At 45.3% G+C, this 24709-nt stretch overlaps 1 protein-coding gene across 1 annotated transcript in view; it reads left to right on the forward strand.

Annotated features, from left to right (window-relative positions):
- Positions 1-24709, forward strand: part of ADA2B (ADA2 2B) — a 90762-nt gene that overhangs the window by 30665 nt on the left and 35388 nt on the right. The window contains exon 8 of the mRNA XM_087369968.1: positions 7339-7394. Coding sequence (XP_087226094.1) covers positions 7339-7394 — 56 coding nt within the window. The remainder of the gene's footprint in view (positions 1-7338; positions 7395-24709) is intronic.

A 24709-nucleotide genomic window follows, 5' to 3' on the forward strand; every position in this document is an offset into this window, starting at 1 on the left:
AATTACAGCTTATTCACTTTGATGTTTGCAGTTCCATGAGGACACTTGCTTTTGGGGGTTATCTTTATTATGTTACATTCATAGATGACTTCACAAACTACACTTGGGTCTATGGTCTCAAGGCAAAATCAGAAGTGTTTATGCATTTCAAACACTTTGTCGCTATCTGAACTCTGTCACACACATCCAGTGGATCCAACAAGGGGGTTAAGCAGAGTGAATATGTAAGTTGAGAATGAGACAGGACTCAAGGTGTAGACACTTTGCACAGATCGAGGGGGGGAGTATATGTCTCATGAGTTTGAGACATTGAGAGGCATCACACATCAGCTTACAGTGAGGCTTACACCTCAATAGAATGGTAAAGCTGAGCGGAAGAATCGCACTCTTATGGAGATGGATAGATCATAGATGCATGCTTACCATTAAAAAGTTGCCTCACAGGTTTTGGCTTGAAGGCCTCATGTGTGCCAACTATGTTTTGAATCGAGCTCCCACAAAGGATTTGGAGGCAATTACTCCTTATGAGGCATGGCATGGCATGGGAGAAAGCCTTCAGTGGACCATTTCAGAGTTTTTGGTTGTGTTGCATATGCCCATGTGCATGTGGAGTTTTGACACAAGTTGTCAGATAAGGCACTTAAATGCATTTTTTTGGGGTATAGTTCACAAAGCAAAGGCTATCGTCTCTACAATCCTGCTTCACACAAGATTTTTGTTAGTAGAGATGTTATTTTCTTTGAAAATTCAGCACATACACATGCTGAATTTCAGATTCCAGCTTCTTCAGATGATGTTTTTGAGGGGATGCTTCCTATAGCATCTGGTACCCCTGTTGAGGTTCATGCTGAAAATCAGAATTGACGGCAATGTCCTCTTGATCCACATGCCCCGATTCAGCCACCGGCTGATTTTGTACCTCCACGGGGTGTGGATGAAGTTGTTAGGCAAGAGATTCAAGAGATACACGCAGCCAAAACAGTCCCGAACTGGTTGCTACAGACTCTTAGGGAGAGATGGCTTGAGGCCCCATTGCGTGGCAGGACTCGTAGTGCAGTAAGGCAGGCAGGGGGGGCTTTTTCAGTTGAGACAGCTTATGTAGGGACTCTTCTTGATGAAGAGGAGCCTAAATCTTTTGAAGAAGCAAAGGATAATGTGCATTGGATGCACAATGAGTTGCAGTCCATAGAGAAAAATCAGACTTGGGATGTTGTGGATTTGCCACCAGGTAAGCATGCCATTGGTACCAAGTGGGTTTTCAAGGTCAAAAGGAAGCCAGATGGGTCTATTGACAGCCTACAGGTACAAGGCAAGGCTAGTTGCCAAAGGCTATGCACAGAAGAAGGGCATAGATTATGAGGAGACTTTTGCTCCTACATCCCGAATGACCACCATACGGTCAGTTATTGCAATGGCTGCAATTTTTGTTTGGAATGTCTACCATCAATTGGACATAAAAACAGCTTTCCTTAATGGGGACTTGCAGTAAGAGGCTTATGTCAAGCAACCTCCTGGATTTGAACTTTCTCGCAATGCACTTCAGGTTTGCAAGCTTAACAAAGCTTTGGGCTGAAACAAGTCCCACGTGCATGATATGCCAAGACTGATGCCTTCTTGGCAAGTAAGGGGTTACATAATAGTCCCACGGAAAGCACCCTCTACATCAAGAAGGATGGGGGGGATATTTTGGTCAGCATTCTTTATGTAGATGACATGCTGCTCACAGGGTCTAATGAGGATATAATGCAAATTTCAAGGCTGAGTGAAAGCTGAATTTGACATGATAGATTTGGGCATGTTAAATTTCTATTTGGGGATCTAGTTTATACAAGACAAGCGTGGCATGGTTATGTCTCAATCCAAGTATGTGCAGAAGCTCTTGGATAGGTTCAACATGCATGATTATAAGCCTATAGCCACTCCCATGGAGCCGGGGCTGAAGCTTACTATGTATGATGCAGGTGAATCAGTGGATGTCACACTTTACAGCGAGGCTATTGGATGCCTCATATACTTGTGCAATACACGGCCCGATATTCAGTATGCAGTATTTCAGGTGAGCAGATATATGCACAGCCCAAAGACAACACATTGGCAGGCTGTAAAACGCATCTTCCATTATTTGCAAGGCACAAAGTCTTTTGGCTTGATGTTTCCTAGGGGGTTGACTTGCAGATGCATGCTTACAGTGATTCAGATTGGGTTGGAGACTATGATACCAGGCAGTCCACTGGTGGTAATTGTTTCTTTTTGGGCAAAGCTTGCATTTCTTGGCTGAGCAAGAAGCAATCTACAGTGGCTACTTCCTCATGTGAAGCTGAGTACAGGACAGCTTTCACATCGACGTTTGAGTGTGTTTGGCTGCGATGTTTGTTCGTTGATCTTCGTCTCTTATTGGAGGGTCCTTCTCCAATTCTCTCTGATAGTCAGAGTGCTATAGTAGTGGCAAAGAATCCCGTGTTTCATTCTCTCACGAAGAACATTGAGGTTCATTATCATTATGTCAGAGAGAAGTTGCATGCAGGCGATATCAGTATGATCTATGTGTCAACACATGACAATGTTGCAGATATCTTCACCAAAGCACTTCCACGTGAGAAGTTTGAGGCATTTCGCAGTGCCCTAAACTTATCTCCTATTGGTGATTGATCACTACCTTGTACACCACATTGGCAATGCAGGGGTGTTAGAATTATTATTACATTCTAGGCAGTGGCCAATGTAATAAGCGGGTTAGGGGCACTTTTTCCTCTTAGAGGTTTTTCCCCTTGACCACAGTCTAATCTCTAACTACGGTTAGTGATTAGATAGGGTTTTGTCACTTAGACAAAACCCTCATCTCTTTCATTGTACTTCACTTCATTTAGTATACTTTCGGGAGTGACCTACGTTCAGCTCACTCTCCATTTTGCTCACTCTTGCTCTTGCTTCCTGTTTTCTCACATGAAGTACTTCTTTAAGATTGATTTCGTACGGGTTATCACCAAATCCGTATCTATGCTAAACAAATAGATAGAACCGCTCTCCGAACTAGGTATGGGCCATGGCCACTACTCGTTTCTCGTATTATCTCACACGAGCTTGAGAGTATTCTTGAATTTCGTGAAAGAAAGATTCATAATAGAACTATCACCGAATACAAGATCAAGTGGAAGGATCGTGTTGAGAAGGATGCAATATGGGAGACATTACCAAACCTCTAGCGGACATTTCTCGGTTTTTTAGCGAACTCAGGAGTGAGTTCTTAGAGGAGGGGAAGTATGTCATGTGCATGGAATGGTATCTGACTTGTACTGGGGTACATGAGACTAGCCCAGGTAGCCTGGGGAGGCTTAGGGTTAGGCAGGCTTGATTCTTGGTTTGAGTGGCAAGGGTACGAACCAGTTAGAGGTCTTCGCTATTTTTGGCACATTGGGCACGAGTCTATATAAGGGGCCTAGAGGTTCAGTTCTCAGAGAGCCGATGGGAGCAAGTCTCGTTCCCAGGTGCTAGGTCTAATCGTAGATTGAGTCGCGGACGCGTGCCTGCATCTTAGCATAGCCCAAGGCCAGTAGCAGATCCCAGGTCTCTAGGTCCCACCTGGTGGTATGGGACACTAGGTTGGTTAGGATCTGGTTGGGAGTTCGTGCCAGTAGCTCAGCTCGTGGCTCGGAGGGGACATCTCCTGATTCGGGATTGTATCCTGTAGATGTCATGGCTGGGTGGTGAGCAGCCTACTTAGATTCCTCATGTTTGGTGTGTTCTTGTGTTTGCTTGCAGAGCAGAGGTTTCAGGAGTGCTGGGGTTGTGTCACATGCATACCCTCTGTGCTTGGGTATCTTCTAATAGCCTATAGGGCCCAGAAAGAGCTACAAACAACAAAATGCAAAGCAACAAGCTTCCAAAATAGCAAATGGAAATAAAAAAGGAAACCAAACTTCCGTATCTGGCGTCCGTGGGAGAGGGGCGAGCTCTGATCTCGTGCCTTTCCCCTATCCAAGCTCCCAACAATATACGGGTGGCTTCCAGTCACAGATAGAGAAGAGAGAGAATGAGAGAAATGAAGAGAACTGGAAGCGGGAAAAGAAAGAAGGGGGAGGTTTAGGGGTGAAGAGGCCAGGGCAAGAGAAGAAGGGCTAATCTTCCATGGGAAAATCCACCTGCAGCTTGGAGCTGACCCGTGCAGCTTCAAGTAACAGCCCTGCTTCGGAATGTGTGCAACAGCAATTCAGCGATCAAAATCCACGTCGGGATGTGGGCAGCTGCCTTAGGGGTGCGTGCAGCTGACTTGGGAGGCATGCAATCAGCAAGACAGCAGCAAAGACCACCTTGGATAGTGTCAATCAATGGGCAGCGAAGGGAGAGCTCTGGACACTTGCATTCAGTGAGCCGTACTGCTGGAAAAAGTCCGTATGGCAGGCTTCTCAGGCTCCGTACAGTCCGTACGGAGGCAATGTGCCGCTGCTGCAGTCCATACAGCCGTACGGACTGCCTCGAGATTTGTGCATGACAGAAATGCATGGAGTGGGACCTTGGAAGGCGTGCCAAAACAACCTTAGACCTTAAAAAACGTGAGAGAGTTCATCCCGTAACGTTGGAAGAGGAGAAAGGAAAGGGGAGGCGGTAGTAGTGCATGAGGGGCTGCCGCGTGGGACCCCCCATTAAAGCTCTAACCCTCCTCACCAATGGAACATTTGGTTTCTCCCCCACATTAAAGTCCTAACCTTCCTAACCAATGAAACGTTGGCTTCCCTTGGGTCTAACCTTTAGAACCCTCACTTTCCTAGTATTTGGGCCTAGTGGGTGTACTGAGAATTGGACTAGGGACTTCTAGGAAGTGGGTGCTTCTTCTAGGCCAGTCCCCTCAGCCAAAGTAACCATGGAAGTAGCCACAGGGTTAGCTACACGTGAAATTCATGTCCCCTTGACACACCCCTTAACCCAATACTTGCCACTGGGATCCATATAGGGGTCATGTATCTATTTTTAACCTTTAGTACCTTCATGCCCTCTTTGGGCCTTCTTGTGCACCTCTTGCCTTTTGCCTAGGCCTAGGATTAGCCGCACCACAATAAATGAGCATGCCCATTATGTCCCATTTATGCAAACACTATCAAGGCCTCATGGTTTCCCACCTTTATAGCGACTTTATTCCTTGGCGCGTTATTGCAATTGACATAACATCCCCTTACCCTTAAGAAATGTTTGCATCCTATAAAACAATTGAGAAACCTCCTTTGGAGTTCGCTTATCTTCTCCCTTTTTGAAATCTATTTTGGTCTATCTTTCCCCTTCTCTAAACATTCTTGATGCATTGTGTCTTGTTCTCTTATCCAGTTTACCTAGGATACTTTCTAGTTTATGTGGCAAAGATGGTGGCTTAATAAGTTCAACCAAGACATCTTCACCTATCAAGCTATCATCATCACCCACTGTTCATTTTAGTCTACTTAGATGGAAAGTTGGATGTACTCTACATACTTCCAGTAGAGCTAGTTTTTAAGCAAGCTCTTCAATTCTCGTAAGTATTAGGAATGGTCCACAATATTTAGGATAGAAATTTGGGCATTTATTTGTCTTTAGTGTTTTTGAAGATTTTGGCACTTTAAGATGAATTTCTCGCCTTTTGCAAATTCCACCTTTCCATTGTGTGGATCTGCGTATATTCTTACTCTATCATGAGCCCTTGTAATTCTGTCTTAAGCATTTGATTCATGGCTTTGTGAAAATCCCTAGTTGGTTAAACCCTCTCCTTTTCGAGCCCCATTGTAATGGGTGCTCGTGGTTGAAATCCACACATTACCAGAAATGGACCGTCGGAGAGTGTTTGGCAGTGTACATTCTGATATCAGTAGACGTTTGGCAGTGCTGTATGCTTATTCTGATATTGGTAGATCTCTCTTTCCAATTAGTTTATTGTTTACTTAGATATGCTCTAAGTATATTCTCTATGATTAGATTGACCCATTTAGTTTTGACCAATACTATGTAGGTGGTCAATATAGTAATACTTGAGCTGTGTGCCTATGTTGTTGATAAAAGTGAAGGTTGATATACAGTGTAGATTGAAGGTCAAAGGACCTATCCTAAACTCAGGCGGGAACAGTCACACACAACGAATCCTAAAAAACACATGAAGCATTTGGTGTGTTACCAATGCCGTAAATGATAACTCAGCAGATAATTTATTCCAATGAACAGAAAAATATATAATGTATATTAATCCATAAAAAACTTAATCAGTAAACTGCATACCTTCACCTCTATGCTGCCATCTTGATTCCACCACATTCTTTTCTTGCCAAACATATATAAAATGCACAAGATCTGAGCAAATATACATAAACACTTTGGTGATAAAATGCACTACCTCACTAAGAATTTAGTCTTTGATGTAACCACCACCCTTTTTTCTTGGAACGATATCCCAAAGACTAAAGACAACAAATTTTTTTGAAGAAACAAAAATTTCCATCTTCACTAGAGAAGAGAATATACTTGAGCAAATATACATAAAAATTTTGGTGATAAAATGCAGTACCTCAGTAAGAATCTAGTCTTTGATGTAACCACAACCCTTTTTCTTGGAAGAATATCCCAAAGACTAAATACAACAAATTTTTTTGAAGAAACAAAAATTTCCATCTTCACTATAGAAGAGAATATACTTAGAGATGTCTTGAATAATTTCCTTTATAAGTGAAAAGACCTCCATTGCTTAGGGAATGCTCCACTAGACTCTACTAGGGGTAACCTCTTCAATGTGGAGTGTTAAAAACTAGTTGGCGCTTGGTGGATATAGTTTTCTTGATTCAGTGTTCAATTAATGTAACACACATGGACACAATATGATTGAGTTCCATGTTTACCCGGAGGAAACTTGCACAAACTAAATAAAAAATGTATGTTGAAAGAAGGAAAGAGAACGATAGTACAATGACCCACTATTTGGTTGCGAGAGGCCCCACCCCAAAGAGTTTTTCTATGTTTCTTTGCACAAATTTGAAAGTTCAAAAGCTGAATGGAGGTTCAAATACCAAAAGGCTCTATGTGGATTCACCTTATTGAGCACGCTCCATAATTGCTAACACTGCCTACATTCTCCTTCTCCTCGTGAAGTGTTCTTCCCAAGGCTCAAGTCCCGAGAGCTAGATTGGCGAAGAATGAGGGTAGTGGAGGACTGTCTTTATAGACTTCCCTCCTCCCTAAATTCACGGCTGTTAGGTGGGCTGACCTACTGTAGGGAGGGAAAGCTGCTATGTAAAGGTGCTCTTGAGTGTTTTGTTTAGGGCTGCATAACATGATATGTTCTATTTCTACGATTCGTTACATCTACTAATTGAAGAACTTGGCTTGCAGGATAGAAGAAAAGGATGTCCCACGGGATGGAAGGTCTCCACCAAGTTTCACAACAGGTGTGATGATGCTTTTGCCCTTTAAGGTAGTGTTTTTTAACGATTGCATAATTCTAGGTTTAAGATACTTCTGCTCAAGCAATATAGGAAATTCAAACATAGAGGACTTGGCTTTTGTTCATTCACTTTGTCATCTGTGCCTAAGAACTATATCTATTAAAGAACTATATCTGTCTTTAACTTGGGAGTTTGAAGACATCTCTTGAAGTCGTTATTGTCAATAGATAAGAAACGCTTATGTTTACGCTCCGTTTATGAGGTTAAAACCTTGTAATTAGGGATGGATGCCAAATGTAATCTATCTAGGCTGGTAACATGGAGTAGTTCTTGGCCCGTGGGTAACATGCCTCTCAAGCGTATGAACCTGAGTTTGATGATTCCATTGCAGCCCTAATGGATATATTCTAATCTTATGAAGGTATATATAGGAGAGAAGGTTGATGTCAGGAGGGCGTGAGTTCCCCCCCCCTCTATGAAAGAGACTTCTATTAAGTATGAAAAAAAAACCCCGTGTGAGCAAGCTTGATGCAGAAATACATCATGCTGGGCATGAGAAAAAACACTCTAGAAGAGTAAAAACTCAAAACGAGCTAGAAAGAAAACAAGGTTGAGGCTGAAAACGCTACCTCCTGACACCGGAGCAAACTGCTGTGAAGAAGAGATACACATACCGACCTGGCATCCTAAGTATCTGACTAACACACCCCTTTGAGTCCAAGTGAAGCCCAAATCGGCCCCCCAGTCCGGAGTGTCATCATCACTGATCCAGAAGCCATTGGACTGTTCCAATGAATGTGAGCACCGGCTGTAATACAAAACAAGTCTAAGGTCGGAGTGTCATCATCACTGATCCAGAAGCCATTGGACTGTTCCAATGAATGTGAGCACCGGCTGCAATACAAAACAAGTCCAAGGTTGTCCTGAAAGAAGTGAGTTTGAGGGGAGGCCTCCAAGAAAATAGCACTGTCATCTGCCAGCTCACAATCGACGAGGTCCTCCTCCTGTCTGAGCGGTAGTCTGAGCCTAAGAATGTCAGCTCAAGAAAAATGCTCGTAGCCTCAGCCACAAATAGGAAGAGAAAAGGGGCAATATGGCATCCCTAGCAGACTGATCTAGAGATCTCCTCTGCATAAAAGGCATCGGGAATCCTAATATTGGTGGATTGACCTCTCAAGTATGGCTTAGAAACCATCAGGACCACCGCAAAGTGATCAGAAGTGGAAACCCCAAGGGCAATGCTCCTCTATCCAAGGCCCGATCATCAACATAATAATGGTCAATCCGTGCATGGATAGGCGTCTGCGGGATCTTGTTCGACCAGGAAAACAAGAGTGACTGTGGTTGAGTGTGAAGGCATCATCCAATCAAGCATCTCTGCCACTGAAACTGAAGAGGAAGGCATACCCAAGCTGCCCTCTCCAAAGAGTGGATGCCACCCTCTCTGCCTCGTTTTTTATCTGAGGGTAGCTCCACCATGTTGAAATCTCCTCCAATGACCCAAGAATCTGCAATGGGGGCCCAGGAGAGCAACTCCTTCTAGAATAGGACACGATCCCCTCTGTTATTGGGGGCGTAGAGGTTGAGGAACCCAACCTTACGTCCCCCAATTAAAAAGACAATCCACTAGGATCTAGAGGGAAGATAACTCCGTGTCCAACAACCAAGGGGAGAAAAGAGTCAGAAATTGAGATGCATGTACCTCCCCTAGTGTCCAAAGTAGGTGACCAAAAAGTGTGGCCTGGAAGTAATTTACCTAACTTTGCGCAATCTCTATCATCCAGCTTGTGCTCGTGAATGAATAAGACATCAATGGAACCATCAGTAACACCTGGATGAAGCTGATTCTTGATTGGCTGTCTACGGCGGCGATGAGGGACGCTGCCAAGTCCCTGTAAGTTCCAACTAATAATCCTCTTCGACAAGAGAAGTAGCATGGAACATCTTACCCGACCTAGTGGCAGAAACAAACCCCTCAATGGGAGAAGACCTCTTGCTCAATGAGCGAGGGAGGGAGCCGAGTGGAGGAAAATCCACAGGGGAAAGAACTCATCCACCTGAGGAAGAAGACACCCTGTCAACAAGAACCCCAACCACTGTCTCACCACAAGTGGAAGGCACAAAGTCCTGCTCCGGGAAGTCTGTGAGATCTACTAGGGTTGCAAAAGAGTTCTTGTGAACCAAATCTGTCATAGGGGTGCGAAGAATCCCTTCACAGGGAAGCGGATCAATAGTGTACACAACCCCTTTCCCTCTATTTCTAGAGGGGAGCTGCGGGAAGGACTTGATCTAAAATGCCATGATCTTGGAAAGTTGCGGGGGCCTCTCTAGCCAGAGAAATATCATGAAGTGCGTGGCCAAGGGGAGGGGCTACCGCTGAGTCAATGGGAGAAGCTGCAGCTAGGGCTGCAACTGGAGCACTAACGTGCTAAACCGAGTGATTTTCAACATCAGTGGGAGTAACCAGAACGGGAATATCCAAAGCTTCAGAGGGGATGGTATAATGGATGGTGGCCTCCTGATTTGCAGGGTGTGAAGGCTGCACACGAACTGGAACCCATCTGGGGACAGCAGGTGCCATGGAAGCAGGTGGAGGTACCGAGGGAGGAATTTGTCGAGGAAGAGTGCTCTAACATGGAGGAGCTGCACCAACATCCTCTTGAGGTCGAGGAGGAGGTTATGGAACTGTACCAACACCTTGTCGAGGTCGAGGAGGAGGTGCTAGAACTGTACCACCCCCCTATCGAGTTCTAGGGGCAGCTGCTGTTTTAGAAGGTTTTTTGGGCCTCTTCTTCTTTTTAGGGTATTTCCTGGCGAAATGCCCAACGGTCTTGCAGATCCTGCACTGGTTCTGTCTGCCCACGATCTCCACTCTTTGTCGAAAGAAAGAACCATCGGGACTCTGAAGCATGACATGATCATATGATAAATTAGGGTCCGGCAAAAGGACCCTAACTCTAGGAACCTCGTCATACCTGATCGCCTCTGCAGGTGTTGAGGGCAAATCAGGGAGGGGGGGATCTCATTGACAATACCAAAGTACTCCCCAATCACCGGGAGTAAGCAATGGTAAACCAATGGGAGATAGGGAAATCGGACAAAGAACGAAAACCCGTGCTTGGCCTCCTCCACAGCATCAAAGTCCAGCATGTCCCAAGTGCAAGTACCCGGCTTTAAGCACAGTTCTCACAGCCTCCAGTGAATCAAAAACAACCTGGAAGAAATCATGCCCTAGTAAGTGAACATCTTTGAGTCAAGGGGTGAGGTCTGAGGGTAGCGCCGCGAGCATCCGGTCTATGGCTTCTGATCTGGAAGGGTGAGACCAATCGATGCTTGCGATCAAAGTGATAGAACTTTCAAGTTCTACATCTCTCTTGAGCTGCCGCAACTCGTCTTTTGAGAATGTAACTGTTTCCGCGGTTGGCGGAAGCGGGTTAGGATTGGTTGATTTCAAATCCATCGCCAATCGAGGTGGGAAGGCCGATTCAAGCATGGATGAAAGTTTCGGTCGGCAACCCTACTGCGAGGAAAGACAAGAAACAGAGGGGGCTGGAAGGACACGAGCGGGTGAGGGAGAGGGCTAAGAAGTGAGAGGGGAAGGGGAAAGAGGGGGCGGGGAGGGGCTGAGGGGGGAGGAGGAGGGGAAGAGGTTGAGAAGAGGGGCTGAGAGGGGACTTTGAGGAGGAAGCTGAGAGGGATAGGAGGCGGGGAGGTGCGGAAAGGGGGGCGGGGAGGAGCTGATGGGGAGGAAGCAGGGATAGGCTTAAAGGGGGGTGGGGAGGGGCAGAAAGGGGGCGGGGAAGGGTTGAGGGGTGAGGAGGCGGGGGAGGGGCTAAGAGGGGACGCGGAGGGGAGAGAGGGGGGGAGGAGGCGGGTGAGTGGGGCGGAGAGGAGGGGGGGGGAGGAGGCGGGGAGGGGGTTGAGAGGGGGCGAGGAGGGGGCAAGAGGCAGGGAGAGGTTGAGAGGGGGTAGTGGGAGGAGGCGGGGAGAGCTAGTTGAGAAAGAAAGAAAGAAAGTTTATTAAAGTCTTCGGAAGACCAATGGGTCTATGAGACTGCGAGAATCATGATACAAACAAACTGTGAGGGTGGAGCTGTAAACGAGCATCCACACCAATGCAGAATGCAAAAAGCTAGTGCTAAGTATTGCATAGTCATGTCAGAGTGATCGACTACACATCAGTATCATCATCATCATCATCAGCATCAGATCATCCAGGTGGATGAGACGGCGGGAGCATGAAGTCGGCGATAGAGTGCTGTCGGTTGCTCAAGGGCGCGGTCCTGTGTTGTCTCCTGGTCATAGCTATGTGCCTAACAAGGGCTACAGTGACCCCTGTTGGTCGAGCTTCGGACTCTGAACAGAGAGGGGATATCCCCAAGTGTAATCTGTGCGTCAATCCTCTGTCTGAGTTGTCGTGTCGCTGGCTCTGGATCTCGATCATGTCGAGGCCTCGTAGTATGGGGGTCCACCTACTCTAGCTAGAAGAACTCTGTGATCGAGCTCTGAGAAGGGTTCACCAAGGAGGAGGTTTGCTCCTGTCTCCGAGATCGAAGTAGACGCTTGCGGTGCTTGACTGCCTCATGGATGAAAGCCGCCAAGCATCTCTGGTTTGGATAAAAGAGAAACCGGGACGACACCTCAGAACTGTTTCTAAAGACGTAGTAAAAGCGTCCTCGGATCTCAAAGTAAACTAGGCACCTGAAAATGAAAGACTCCTCAAGCTCGACCTCCTGTGTGTCACATAATGCGCATGTACGCCTGTCCCGGATTAGACCATTTGCCCTGCCACTCTCAATGCGCAGTCTATGTAAAGAGACCCAAAACTTCCCAGTAGAGATCCTCAGTGAGTGGCGTAAGTGGATTTGCGTATATCCTGGTGGGTCAATGAAACCCTTGTCTGCGATGTGTAAACAATGATCCCTACAGAAGCTAAGCTTCACCGGAAGCTCGCTCGGTCCCAACCAGGTCCGAAATGTGTGTAGTTGTAAAAGATCCTCGCGGATGATCTAGTTGACCATGGTGCGTCAATGCTATACTGGAAGGGAGGGAGTCTGTCCATGTGGAGTCCCAATCGCTCAAACCATCTCTCTGTGTGTGCATACCAGAATCTCTGGTCACTTGCTGCTGATAGTGCTATAGAAGAGGACAATGCTAGCCATGGTAATCTGTTGCGCCCAGAAGTGCAATCCCCATACCCCCTGACCCGATATGGGTAGGTGATAACATGAAATGCTGCATCCAGATGTAGTGGGGATAACCCAAACTCACCTGAATAATCTGGTGAGGGACGGACGGCTTACCACGGATCATCCGCGATAGCATGAGAACCTGTAGCCACTCCACATGAGCCCACTCTATATCTGATAGATCCGGCCCCCAACAAGGGCTGCCGTACATCTCTGCTGAACGGACCAAGGAGTCAAACATCAATCCCTTGGTCCACGAATCCTGAAAGTGTGAGCGGAAGCATTGCCTTTCTAATCTGGCCAATGAAGCGTATCCCCTGCTCAGGCGGGCCTGCATCATGGGTCTCATGGTGAAGATAGGTCCGGAGAAGATAACACCAACGCATGTATATGACGAAACAATCTCAACAGGTGACCCGCCAAACGTGAACTGCTCCTTGCACATAACGGCTCGAGATGTATTGAAGATCATGACCTTGGTTTTACCAAGGTTGACCTTCAAATCATGGGACTCACAAGAGAGGGGGCTGAGGAAGGGATGGGAGGGGGAGGCTATGGGCAGGGAGGCAGCCGGTCTGAGGAGAGCAGGGAGGCTATGGGCAGGGAGGTAGCCGGTCTGAGGAGAGCAGCACAAGGGCATGAGTTTGAAATTGCATGTGGGCAGAATTCTGAAATTGCATGTTGGGGCCATTGGTATGGTCCACAAAGATGCCCACTAGAGGGGGCATGGGGGCAACTGAAATGTAGGCGCCACATGGCATCTACTAAAACCTCAAAGGTTATGTGCATGGTTACAAGCTGTTGGAAGCACCCTGAAGAAGAACGTATGTGCGTTGACGGAAGAGAGGGATCAAGGTTCTCCGTACGACGAACGGGGTGAGGGAAAAAGGACCACGCGGGAGCTGACAGGAGTAGTGATGAAATGCTGGTTGGAATTCCATGCTGTGGGTTGGAGACTGCATGTCTATCGTACGTACGACTGTACAGACTAAAGAAGTGTACGGACTGTACAGATACATAGGCTGTGTAGGGGTGCTGATGCACGGGCTGTACGCTGTTGTACGGGTCCACTGAGTTGTTGTACGGTAAGGTATACAGATTCACGGGCAGGCTAACATGGATTGTAGGGTCTGTGGCTAGCGTGACAGCCTGGAGAAGAGGTGTATGCATTAGCTCGTGAAGGAGCTTGGTTGGAGGTTCCAGACTGGTTATGCCTCTTAGTGATGGTTGTTGGCTGTGAGCTGTTTTGAAGAGCCACTACTGGTAGTACCAGAGAGATGCAAGTTCTCAAGGTTGCAGGATGGTTTTGAATGCCTTCATTGTTAGAATCATAGATATAATTCAGTGACCAATGTAATATAATAAGCTAGTTAGGGGCACTTTTCCCTCTTTAAGAGGTTTTTCCCCCTAACCGTAGTTAGTTCACTAACTATGGTTAGTGACTACTAAGGTTTTGTCACTAGGACAAAACCTTATCTTTCTCTCATTGAGTTGTACTCACACTCTTCTATTGCAACTCAGCTTTCAGCTTCCAAGCTTCCAGCTCTCACTCTCTCTTGCTCTCTCTCACTCACCATCTCCTCACATTTGGTATCAGAGCGGGTTCAAGAGCTCCGTGCTCCCTGCTCCTTTCAGCTCCTGCTCTTTGCCTTCAGCTCCAACCTCCCCGTTCAGCTCCAGCTACAGTCTGCGACACCTCGTCCGTACAGTCCGTATGTCTGTACGGAATCCTGCCGTACCTACGTACCTGCCTTACCTGCTCGCGGTATCGCTCACCTGCCGTACAGTTCTGCGTACTGCTTACCTGCTCGCCGTACTGCTCACCGATCTGCGCCAAAGAGCATCGTACAGTTCTGCGCCAAACTGCACCGTATAGATCTGCGCCGTACAGCGCCGTGCAGATCTGCTCGTCGTACCTCGACGTCCATACTCCGTACAACACCGTGCAGATTCGCTCGTCGTACCTTGTCGTCCATACGCCGTCCGTACGCCGCACTCCGCACTCCGCATGCCGTCCGTACTCCGTACAACGTACGAATTCCGTACCTGACAGTTCCGTACTGTCAGCACACTGTCCGTACACTTTTGCTGTAGGCATTCTGTGCAGAGTTTTACTTCTGCAGGTACTCGAGCAGTTAGTCTTTTGGGCAGGCTTTGTTTGCAGATAGCCATTGTTTGGCTGTATTTTTGGAAATACACTTGGAGCTTTCACTTTACAGATTTGGGGCTTTGCCAGACAGATCTGCAGATCTAGTCTAAAATTTGGGGCTTTTGTACAGAAATTGCAAATTTGGGGCTTTTAGTAAATTTGCCCCTTTCTAGTTGCAATTTCAAGCCACAAATTGGGGCTTTTGTGTTGGGAGAGCAATTTTTGGAGTATTCAGTGCATACTGCCTTTCTTGGAGTGTTTGAAGCACTTTTGGCAGATTTTGGAGAGTTTTTTGATGCTTGGACAGATTTCTGACAGTGCAAGTACAGAAATCTAAGTTGCATTTACAGCCCGTGCTTGGCTGTGTTTTTTGGGAGTTGTGCATTTCATTCCCAGTAAGGGAATTCAGTTTTGTATTTGCTTCAATCTCTTTCTCAAATATGGCCCATCAAAATCAGAATGAGTTCCAGTTCGGTGGTCTTTCACAGGAAGACAAGTTGGATGGTACCAACTACTCCCTCTGGAGTTTCATGGTACGCAATATTCTGATTTCTCGCAATTTATGGGATTATGTCAATGGGGATGAGATCCGACCAGCAGATATTGCACCTGCTACCCCTCCCCAGCAAGGAGGTGGAAGAGGTCGTGCACAGGGTGCAGCTGCAGGACAAGTTGTTGGTGCAGCTACAGTCACTACTCCAGAGCAGAAGAGATGGGATTCACGGGATGCCTTAGCTTTGTCATGCATCTCTCTTTCAGTGAAAAGATTTATCATTCCGCATATCCGGTCGTGTAAGACCTCCAGGGCAGCGTGGGATATTTTGGAAAGCATGTATGCAGCTCGGAATGATGCAAGGGTATCTTTCTTGAAAAGAGAGTTGAGTAATACACATATGGAAGAGGGTGACTCCATGTCAGTCCAAAATAAAAAACAAGGGACAGGCAAAGACATCAGTAAATCAGCCTTCCAGTGGGTCAGGACAGCCTTCACAAAAGGCTAAAAATGATGCAAGTAAGCCCAAGAAGAAGGTTTTTTGTCACTACTGCAAAAAGCCAGGTCATCACATAGCAGAATGCAGGAAAAGGCTTGCAAAAGAAAAGAAAAACAGCTCAGGTATGGCTGTTTCAGATTCAGCTCCTCATGCATCTGACAGTGGGGATGCTGCAGCCAACTTCGTTGGACAGGATTATGCCTTTTTATCTTGCATTTCAGATTCTAGGTTGGCTGTTCCAGATGCTCGGGATAGTACAGCCACTTGCAGTGATGATACATCTGCATTTTTGACTTGCAGTTATGACTCTTCTACAGATGCATCCGCTTTCAGTGTTAATGAAACACTGAACACTTGGTATTTTGACAGCGGTGCATCCAAGCACATCACTTCTAGGAAGTGTCTTTTTACTTCCTTGCATCCACCTCCCGTTGGTAAGAAAGTCACTTGTGCCAACAACTCATCATATTCAGTACGTGGCACAGGAGATGTTGAGTTGGATGCTTTGCTTATGCTCATGTGCCAGTTGAATTTAGGCACAAGTTGTCAGATAAAGCAATCAAATGCATATTTGTTGGTTACAGTGCAGAAAGCAAGGGGTACCGTCTCTACAATCCTGCTACACGCAAGATCATAGTAAGTAGAGATGTGATATTTTCTGAAAATTCAGCTCACACTCAGGCTGAATTTCAATGCCTTCGTCTTCAGAGGATGTCTTTGAGGGGTTGCTACCCATTGCCTTGGGTTCCCCTGCTGATTTTTCTGATGCAAATCAGAATTTACAGCAACCTACAAATGCTTCAGTTCCGCCACAGGATGTCTTGCCCCCTCCACAGGCAGTGGAACAGGTGGTGCAGCAAGAAATTGCAGACATACATGCAGCAAAAACAGTCCCAAACTGGCTGTTACATACTCTCAGGGAAATTAAAATTGATGCTCCGTTATCTGGCAGGACTCGCAGTGCAACAAGGCACATGGAAGGTGCTAATTCAGTGGAATCAGCATATGCAGGTACTCTCCTTGATGAGGAGGAGCTTGCCACATTCGAAGAGGCAAAGGATAATGTGCATTGGATGAATGCCATGCACGATGAGTTGCAGTCCATTGCAAAAAATCAGACTTGGGATGTTGTAGACTTGCCACAGGGTAAACATGCCATTGGCACACGATGGGTCTTCAAGGTCAAACGGAAGCCAGATGGCTCCATTGACAGATATAAGGCAAGGCTGGTTGCTAAAGGCTATGCTCAGAAAAAGGGCATAGATTATGAGGAGACATTTGCTCCTACATCCCGGATGACCACCATCCGATCAGTTATTGCAATGGCTGCACATTTTGAATGGAATGTTCATCGGTTGGACATAAAAACAGCCTTCTTAAATGGGGACTTGCTGGAAGAGGTGTATGTCAAACAACCTCCGGGCTTTGAAATTATAGCAAATGCACTTCAAGTATGCAGGCTCAACAAAGCTTTATATGGGCTGAAACAGGCCCCTCGTGCATGGTATGCCAAGATCCATGCCTTTTTGACCAGCAAGGGGCTGCACAATAGTCCTACTGAGAGCACCCTCTACATCAAGATGGATGGGGGGGAAATTTTAGTCATCCTTCTTTATGTTGATGACTTACTGCTCACAGGGTCCAATGAAGACAAAATTGCAGATTTCAAAGCTGATTTGCAGACCAACTTTGACCTGTCAGATTTGGGGCTGCTTCACTTTTATTTGGGGATCCAGTTCTCTCATGAGAGATGTGGCACTGTTATGTCTCAGTCCGAGTATGTTCAGAAACTCTTGGACAGATTTAACATGCATGAGTGTAAGCCCATAGCCACTCCCATGGAGCCGGGGCTGAAACTCACAATGCATGATGCAGGAGAATCAGTTGATGCCACACTTTACAGTCAGGCTGTTGGATGCCTCATATATCTCTACAACACTAGACCTGATATTCAGTTTGCAGTATCTCAGGTGAGCAGGTACATGCACAGCCCAAAAACTATGCATTGGCAGGCAGTTAAGCGCATCTTCCGTTATTTGCAGGGCACAAAGTCTTTTGGCTTGCTATTTCCCAGGGGGGGTGACTTGCAGATGCATGCCTACGGTGATTCAGATTGGGCTGGTGATTATGACACTAGGCAGTCCATTAGTGGCAATTGTTTCTTTTTGGGTAAATCTTGCATTTCCTGGCTGAGCAAGAAACAATCTACAGTGGCTACCTCATCATGTGAAGCTGAGTACAGGGCAGCTTTCACAGCAACAGTTGAATGTGTCTGGCTGCGACGTCTATTTGCTGATCTTCATCTATCTTGCTAGGACATTACCCATGAGCGAGCCTCTGAGGATGATCAGAATGTTGAGGTGTAAATCCTTTCGATGTGAGTGCCTCTTAGTCTAAAGGGAAGCTGAGCGCCGATGCTTTGTTTAAAGCACAGTTGATGAGTGCAGCGGGAACACTCACGCAGGTCACGAAAGACCCATGGTTTCTTGAGTTTATGGAGGCTTCTTTGAGGTCTAAGGAGAGAAAGAGGAGAGCCGAGTGGGGTCCAAAAACAGTCACTTGGTTTGATGCCATTGAATGGATAGGCCTTAGATGCCAAATGCACAAGGTTCTCCATTGCAACAATCTTTTCATGGTCTTTGTAAGGATATGCATAGCCAAGGGAATAATTTTTTGAATGCAAATCAGGGACATCAAGATTTTCCTCAAGCCATCTATGGTATTTTGGTGGCGGTTTCGGTGTTCTAGGTTATGGCTGGTCAAGCTGTAGATAATCTTGGAATGCTTGGAAAGTTCCCAATGGGTTCTCAGCCTGCTATGCAAGGGAATATTTGGGGGTATGCAGCCGGGAATGCCTAACATAATATATGGTAATATTGGCATGCAGCCAGGAATGCAAGGTAATTTTGGAGCTCCCACGGGTATCCTTGGAATGCATGGGGCTGGTTTGGTAAACCCTCCAATGCGTAGTGCCAGTGTAGGATAGGATGGAGGTAATGCTATGCATCCTTGATGCATTATGCCTAAGGTAGGATTAATGCGTGACGTTATCAGTGAGCAGCCCAATGGGGATGCTACGGAGCTATATAGGGCAGGGGGGAGATTAAGAGATCAGATGTCGTTGATATTCTTTGACCCATGGGATCGTGCAAACTTTCTCTCTCTGGAGTTGGCAGGAAAACTTGGAACGTCTTCTCCTCCGGGATATCCTTTTTTTTGAATGAATCGATTTGATTCCGAGTCGTTGCAAGTAAAAGGAATCCGTGTAGTGGAGATGGGACCTATGGGCGAGGCTGGCTTGTCTTGTCTTGGGTTGAGCACTTCGGTGTTGGAAACTCCGCTTGCACATTCAGAGCTTTGTGGACAGCGATGAATTTTATATTATGCCTCTTGAGGGGTGTGATGTTTTGCTTGGTATGCCTTGGTGTCACAGAGTTCATGCTTTGGTGGATACGTATAATTGGAAGATTACTCTAGAGCATAGAGGAAAGACACATTTGTTGGATGTCAAACTTAAGGGAGAATCAGTCCCTATTGTATCTGTTTCAGCTATTTGCTCAGTAATGAAACATCGAATTTCTGCACATTTAGTTTTTGCAAAGGATACTAAGTGTGACGATCCACAATTTGTTATTCTCTAAGTTGGATAAAGAGCGGACAGATTTTCTTAATCAGTTTGGAGAGTGTTTTTCTGACTCATTGCCAAGGGAACTTCCACTTGAGAGGCCTGAAGATCATGGGATGAATATAGTGTCAAGTAGTAGTCCACCAAATAGAGCACCATATAGGGTGAGTGCACCCCAGTAGGAAGAGATCAAGAGCCAGATGAGGGATCTTTTAGAGAAGGGGCTGATCCATCCTAGTTCATCTCCCTACTGTTCACCAGTGCTGTTAGTGTAGAAAAAGGATGGTTCATGGAGAATGTGCATTGACTATTATGCACTGAATAAAATAACCATAAAAAACAGATTCCACATTCCAAGAATAGATGATATCTTGGGTAGGTTGGAGGGATCAGCTATTTTCAGCCGCATAGATCTTGCATTTGTCTAGATGGTGTGTCCAAAACAGCTTTTAGGACCAGCTTTGGGTTGGTTATGCTATTTGGGCTTACGATTGCTATTGCCACCTTTAACCGGATGATGGACAGAATCTTCCGGGAGGACCGATCTTTTGTGGGCACTTTCTTTGATGATATGATAGTGTACTCAAAGGTGAGGCAGAGCATAAGAAGCATTTGGCGATAGTATTTGTAGAACTTAGCAAACACAGGCTGGTCATAAATACAAAGAAGAGTGAATTCGTTACGCCTGAGATTCACATTGTGGGACACATGCGCATGGACCCTGCTAAGATTGAAGCAATCCGCAGTTGGCCACTGTTGAAAAACTCACATGAAGTATGAAGCTTTTTGGGGTTATGCTCATGCTACAGGTGGCTCATACGCCACTTTGTTGAAATTGCTTCACCCCTCTATGCGATGCAGAAGAAGGGAGTGTCTTTTATATGGGCTGAAAATCAAATTGCAGCATTTGAGATGCTAAAGGAAAAGCTTACTTTGGATCCAGTACTGATCTTGCCAAATCTCCGAAAAGCTTTTTGCTGTCCAAGCAGATCCATGTGGGAGAATGGCCTTGGAGCGGTCATTATGTAGGATGGACGGGTGGTGGCCTATGAGAGTAGGATTTTGCAAGATGATGAAAGACATCTGGGAATTTATGAGAAGGAATTGTGGCTGTAATTAATGCCCTTGCTACATGGAAGCACTATTTACTTAGGGCTGATTTCATAGTGCAGATAGATCATCAGTCTTTGAGATATTTCCTCACTGAGAGAAAGCTATCTGGGAAGCATATGCTTGGGCCAATTTCTTATCCATATTCCACTTTCAGATAGTGCATGTGGAGAGTAAAAAGAATGTAGTGGCTGATGCATTCTCAAGGAAACCTTAGGTCTCAGTAGTAACCATTGCTTACCACATGAGTTCGATGCAATGAAGGACTAGTTGGATGCAATTTCTTATCTATATTCCACTTTCAGATAGTGCATGTGGAGGGTAAAAAGAATGTACTGGCTGATGCATTGTCAAGGAAACCTTAGGTTTCAGCAGTAACCATTGCTTACCACATTGAGTTGGATGCAATGAAGGACCAGTTTGCTTAGGATGAGGATCACTCAAGGATTTATGACTAGATGTCTAATAATCAACGTCATGAGCATTATACTCTCGGAATGGCTTTCTTATGATGCATGGTTGCCTTTCTGTCACAAAGCAACTGAGGTCAAAGGTTATGATAGAAAGTCATGCCGTATGTAGGCATAGAGGCATTGATGCCACGGTGAAGGCAGTGGAGCACTTTTTCTATTGGCTAGCTTTGAAATGCCTTTGTTAGAACATGCATCGTCTGTCCGAAGGTCAAGTTTGACCGACAAAAAGCACCTAGATTGTTACAACCATTGCCAATCCCTCTTGAAACATGGCAAGCGACCTCGATTGCATTTGGATGTTACAAGGATATGCAATAAGTGAATTACAGGTGAATATACCATCATAAAAGCATGTATTACAAAACTGACATAGCATGTATGATTGTTCAAAGCCTAGTATAGCAATCCATATACACTACAAAAACAATCTCATAGTGACTAGTACACTTATCATAGAAGTCCCAAGGCAGATATACTGTCAACAAGCAGTACTTCGGGTGAACATACAACGTCACCAAGCGACCTCTAGATATTTGAGCCTGTTTGTATCAAAGCAATGGAGGTAATGCCCCTTTCTTGTCTGTTGAGCTTGAAGGAGCCACAATTTATGTTGGCTCAACTTGAAATGCTTTCAGGTAGAGCTGCAACAATTGAGGTCTATTTGCCATATCATCCCCTTCCAGCCACTTTGCATGCAATGGTGAATAGTTCCGAAATTTTACAGGAAACTCTACCTCTAATTTTCATTTCCTTATGTGACAAAATATGCTCTGGAACTAGAATCTCATCCAACTCCTCAACCTCTGGTTGCATCTCAAAAGGCATAACCTCTGGCACATCCCCCTGGAAAGGCTTAAGAAGACCCACATGGAAGGCATTGTGAATCCTCCAATGATCTGGTAGCTTCAACCAGTAAGCTACATCGCTCATCTTTTCTGAAATTTGAAGCCCATAGTATCTCATACTTTGCTTGGGAAACAACCGGTATTTTGTTGCGATATCTCAAGGTGTATGCCTCAGGCACACCTTATGTTTCTATGTGTGAGTGCTAGAGGCACAGTTAGGTGCCCACAAGCACAGTTAGGTGGTGGAGAGCCACATAGGATGATTGAGAGAATCTAGGAGCAGATTGAGGAGATGATTGTGGAGCTTTGAGGTCATCAGTGATGTCAGTGACCTTGTATGAGGTGCCTACTTAAGGACCTCTTTCTTCTTCATTCTATAAGCAAGTATTCTGAGTTTGTGTCCACTCTACTCTTTCTTTTCAGTATTCCAACATGGTATCAGAGCCCTTTGATCCCCCTTGAGCCCATTTCTGCCACATCATCATCTTCTTCTTCATCTTCTTCTTCTCCATTTTCCTCTTTCTTCCCAAAATCTTTGAGAGCTTGGTTCTCCATCTACAAACAGCCATTGCCCAAACCCTCTGAGCTGGAAACTCCTCTAGTATGGGCGAACTTCCACCTGCAAGCAATTGAAGAAAAAACGTCTGTGGTGGCTGCCATTCTCCAAACAGCGAATTTCTTCTGTTGCTCAATACTCCCTGCATACTCCGCCATTGCCTGAGCCCTCTTAGGAGTAGATGGACGACCTCAAGACGAAGATTTTGAGCCATTTTTCAAGTCATTTGGTTCAGTAACGAGGGAGAAATCGTCAAAACTCAGTTTCAGCCTGTAGCAACTCTCCCGGGCAAAAGTGCACACCATTTCGTCCAACCTCTGTGCTGGACCCTCTCTGGTATATGAGCTTTCTTTTGCTTCAGAAAGCCCTCTTTTCTTTGCTTTGAAGAGTGAGCTACAAGCCCTCCAAGTTCAGCTCTCTAGTTTTGACAGTTTTGACATACTTTTGAAAATGATGCTACATAAAATGCTACTCTAGCATTTCTGGTCTTTTGAAGTTTTCAATAACTTCACTACAAGTGTTGCTTCAGTTTTGTTTTGACTTGCTAGACCTGGTTGTGATTGGAAAGTGTTTATTTCATTCACTTCTATGAAGCATGCAAAAAGTAGCATCATTGTTTGAAAAACTAGTCACTACTATTTGCTACATCAAGTGCCTATACTTTGGAAGTATTCTTTTTGCCTTGTAAGAGAGATAGACACTGCCCAATATCTGGGTTAGACCCTCTCATGGCTACTTTATATAATCTTGAGAAGTTCAATGGAAAGGGCTTCCATACATGGCAAATGAAGGTAAAATTTGCATTGATGCGGGAGAACTTATGGGGACTTGTCAAACCTACTCCTACCGCTTCTTCTACAGCCTCAAATGCTGGAGAATCTTCAGCTCCGACACGACCGGCAAGGGATCCAGCAAGAGAAGAAAAAGCATATGGTATAATTGCTTTAGCTTTGGGTGATGATTACATACATCATATATCTGACTTGGAGTCTCCATCGGAAGCATGGCAGAAGCTAGATTTGATTTTTGGTGCAAGCTCTCACATATCTAAACTATCACTTAAAATCTCTTTCTTTGAATTAAAGATGGCAAGTGATACTACTTTAGCTGCTCATGTCAACTATATGCGGAGTCTTATGACTCAGTTAGCTTCTATCAACTCTCCTATCACCCCTGATGATGCTATGGCAGTACTACTTAAGAGTATGCCTGAAAGCTTTGATCACATTGTAAGCACTTTGAAGAATCTTCCCAATCCAAACCTTGAAGGCATTATCTCAGCTCTCCAAGAAGAAGAAAGACATATGGAGTTAAGGAAAGGCAATGACACTGCTTATGTTATGAAATTCCAGAAGGGCAAGTATTCTCCTTGCAATCACTGTGGAAAGACAAATCACCTTTCAAAGGACTGCTTCAAAGTTAATCCATGCAAGCACTGTGGCAAAAACAACCATAGTGAGAAGTTTTGCAGAGACAAAGCAAAGACAGAAAATGCAAATCTACTTACAGTGAATTTGCCTCCACAAGATGAGGCATCCCATGAAGATTATGCATTTTAAATCATCTCTATGTATGCTCCAGATCTCTCTTTTATGTCAAGGTACTCAGCCTGGATAGTCCTCCAAAATGAATGCAAATAAACTATTGTGTTTTGTGTGTTTTGTAAACACCTCTGGTCACCTTATGATGTAGGCCATGTGTATGTTTTGTTCCATGGTACCTCCTGCAGACATTGTGTGCATGTACATGCAGGGGAGATAACCATTGGAAGGTCTTTATGTATCCCTTTCTGTTAACCTTACACCCAAGGGAACCCTTGCTAGCATGAGAACCTAGCCATAGATTTATCCTTGACCACCATGAGATGGCATGAGAAACTATGAGACTAGATGTATCCTTGACATAGCCTGAGGCATTTCCTTGAGGGGGGGTTTGTTGCGATATCTCAAGGTGTATGCCTCAGGCACACCTTATGTTTCTATGTGTGAGTGCTAGAGGCACAGTTAGGTGCCCACAAGCACAGTTAGGTGGTGGAGAGCCACATAGGATGATTGAGAGAATCTAGGAGCAGATTGAGGAGATGATTGTGGAGCTTTGAGGTCATCAGTGATGTCAGTGACCTTGTATGAGGTGCCTACTTAAGGACCTCTTTCTTCTTCATTCTATAAGCAAGTATTCTGAGTTTGTGTCCACTCTACTCTTTCTTTTCAGTATTCCAACATATTTGCCAATTCTTCTTTTTCAGCCTTGCCTTTTCAAAACACAAAAGAACCCAATCACCTTCTTTAAATACTAGTGCACGGCAGTGACGATCAGCTGCCTTCTTTGGCTTTGCCTCAGTCTTTTGGAGAGCTTGCTTCACCTTCTGATATGCCACAT

This window comes from Dipteris shenzhenensis, chromosome 31 (genome assembly GCF_047967505.1).
Source record: "Dipteris shenzhenensis isolate YYH24624 ecotype China chromosome 31, Dip_SZ_1.0, whole genome shotgun sequence".
NCBI classification, from domain to species: domain Eukaryota; kingdom Viridiplantae; phylum Streptophyta; class Polypodiopsida; order Gleicheniales; family Dipteridaceae; genus Dipteris; species Dipteris shenzhenensis.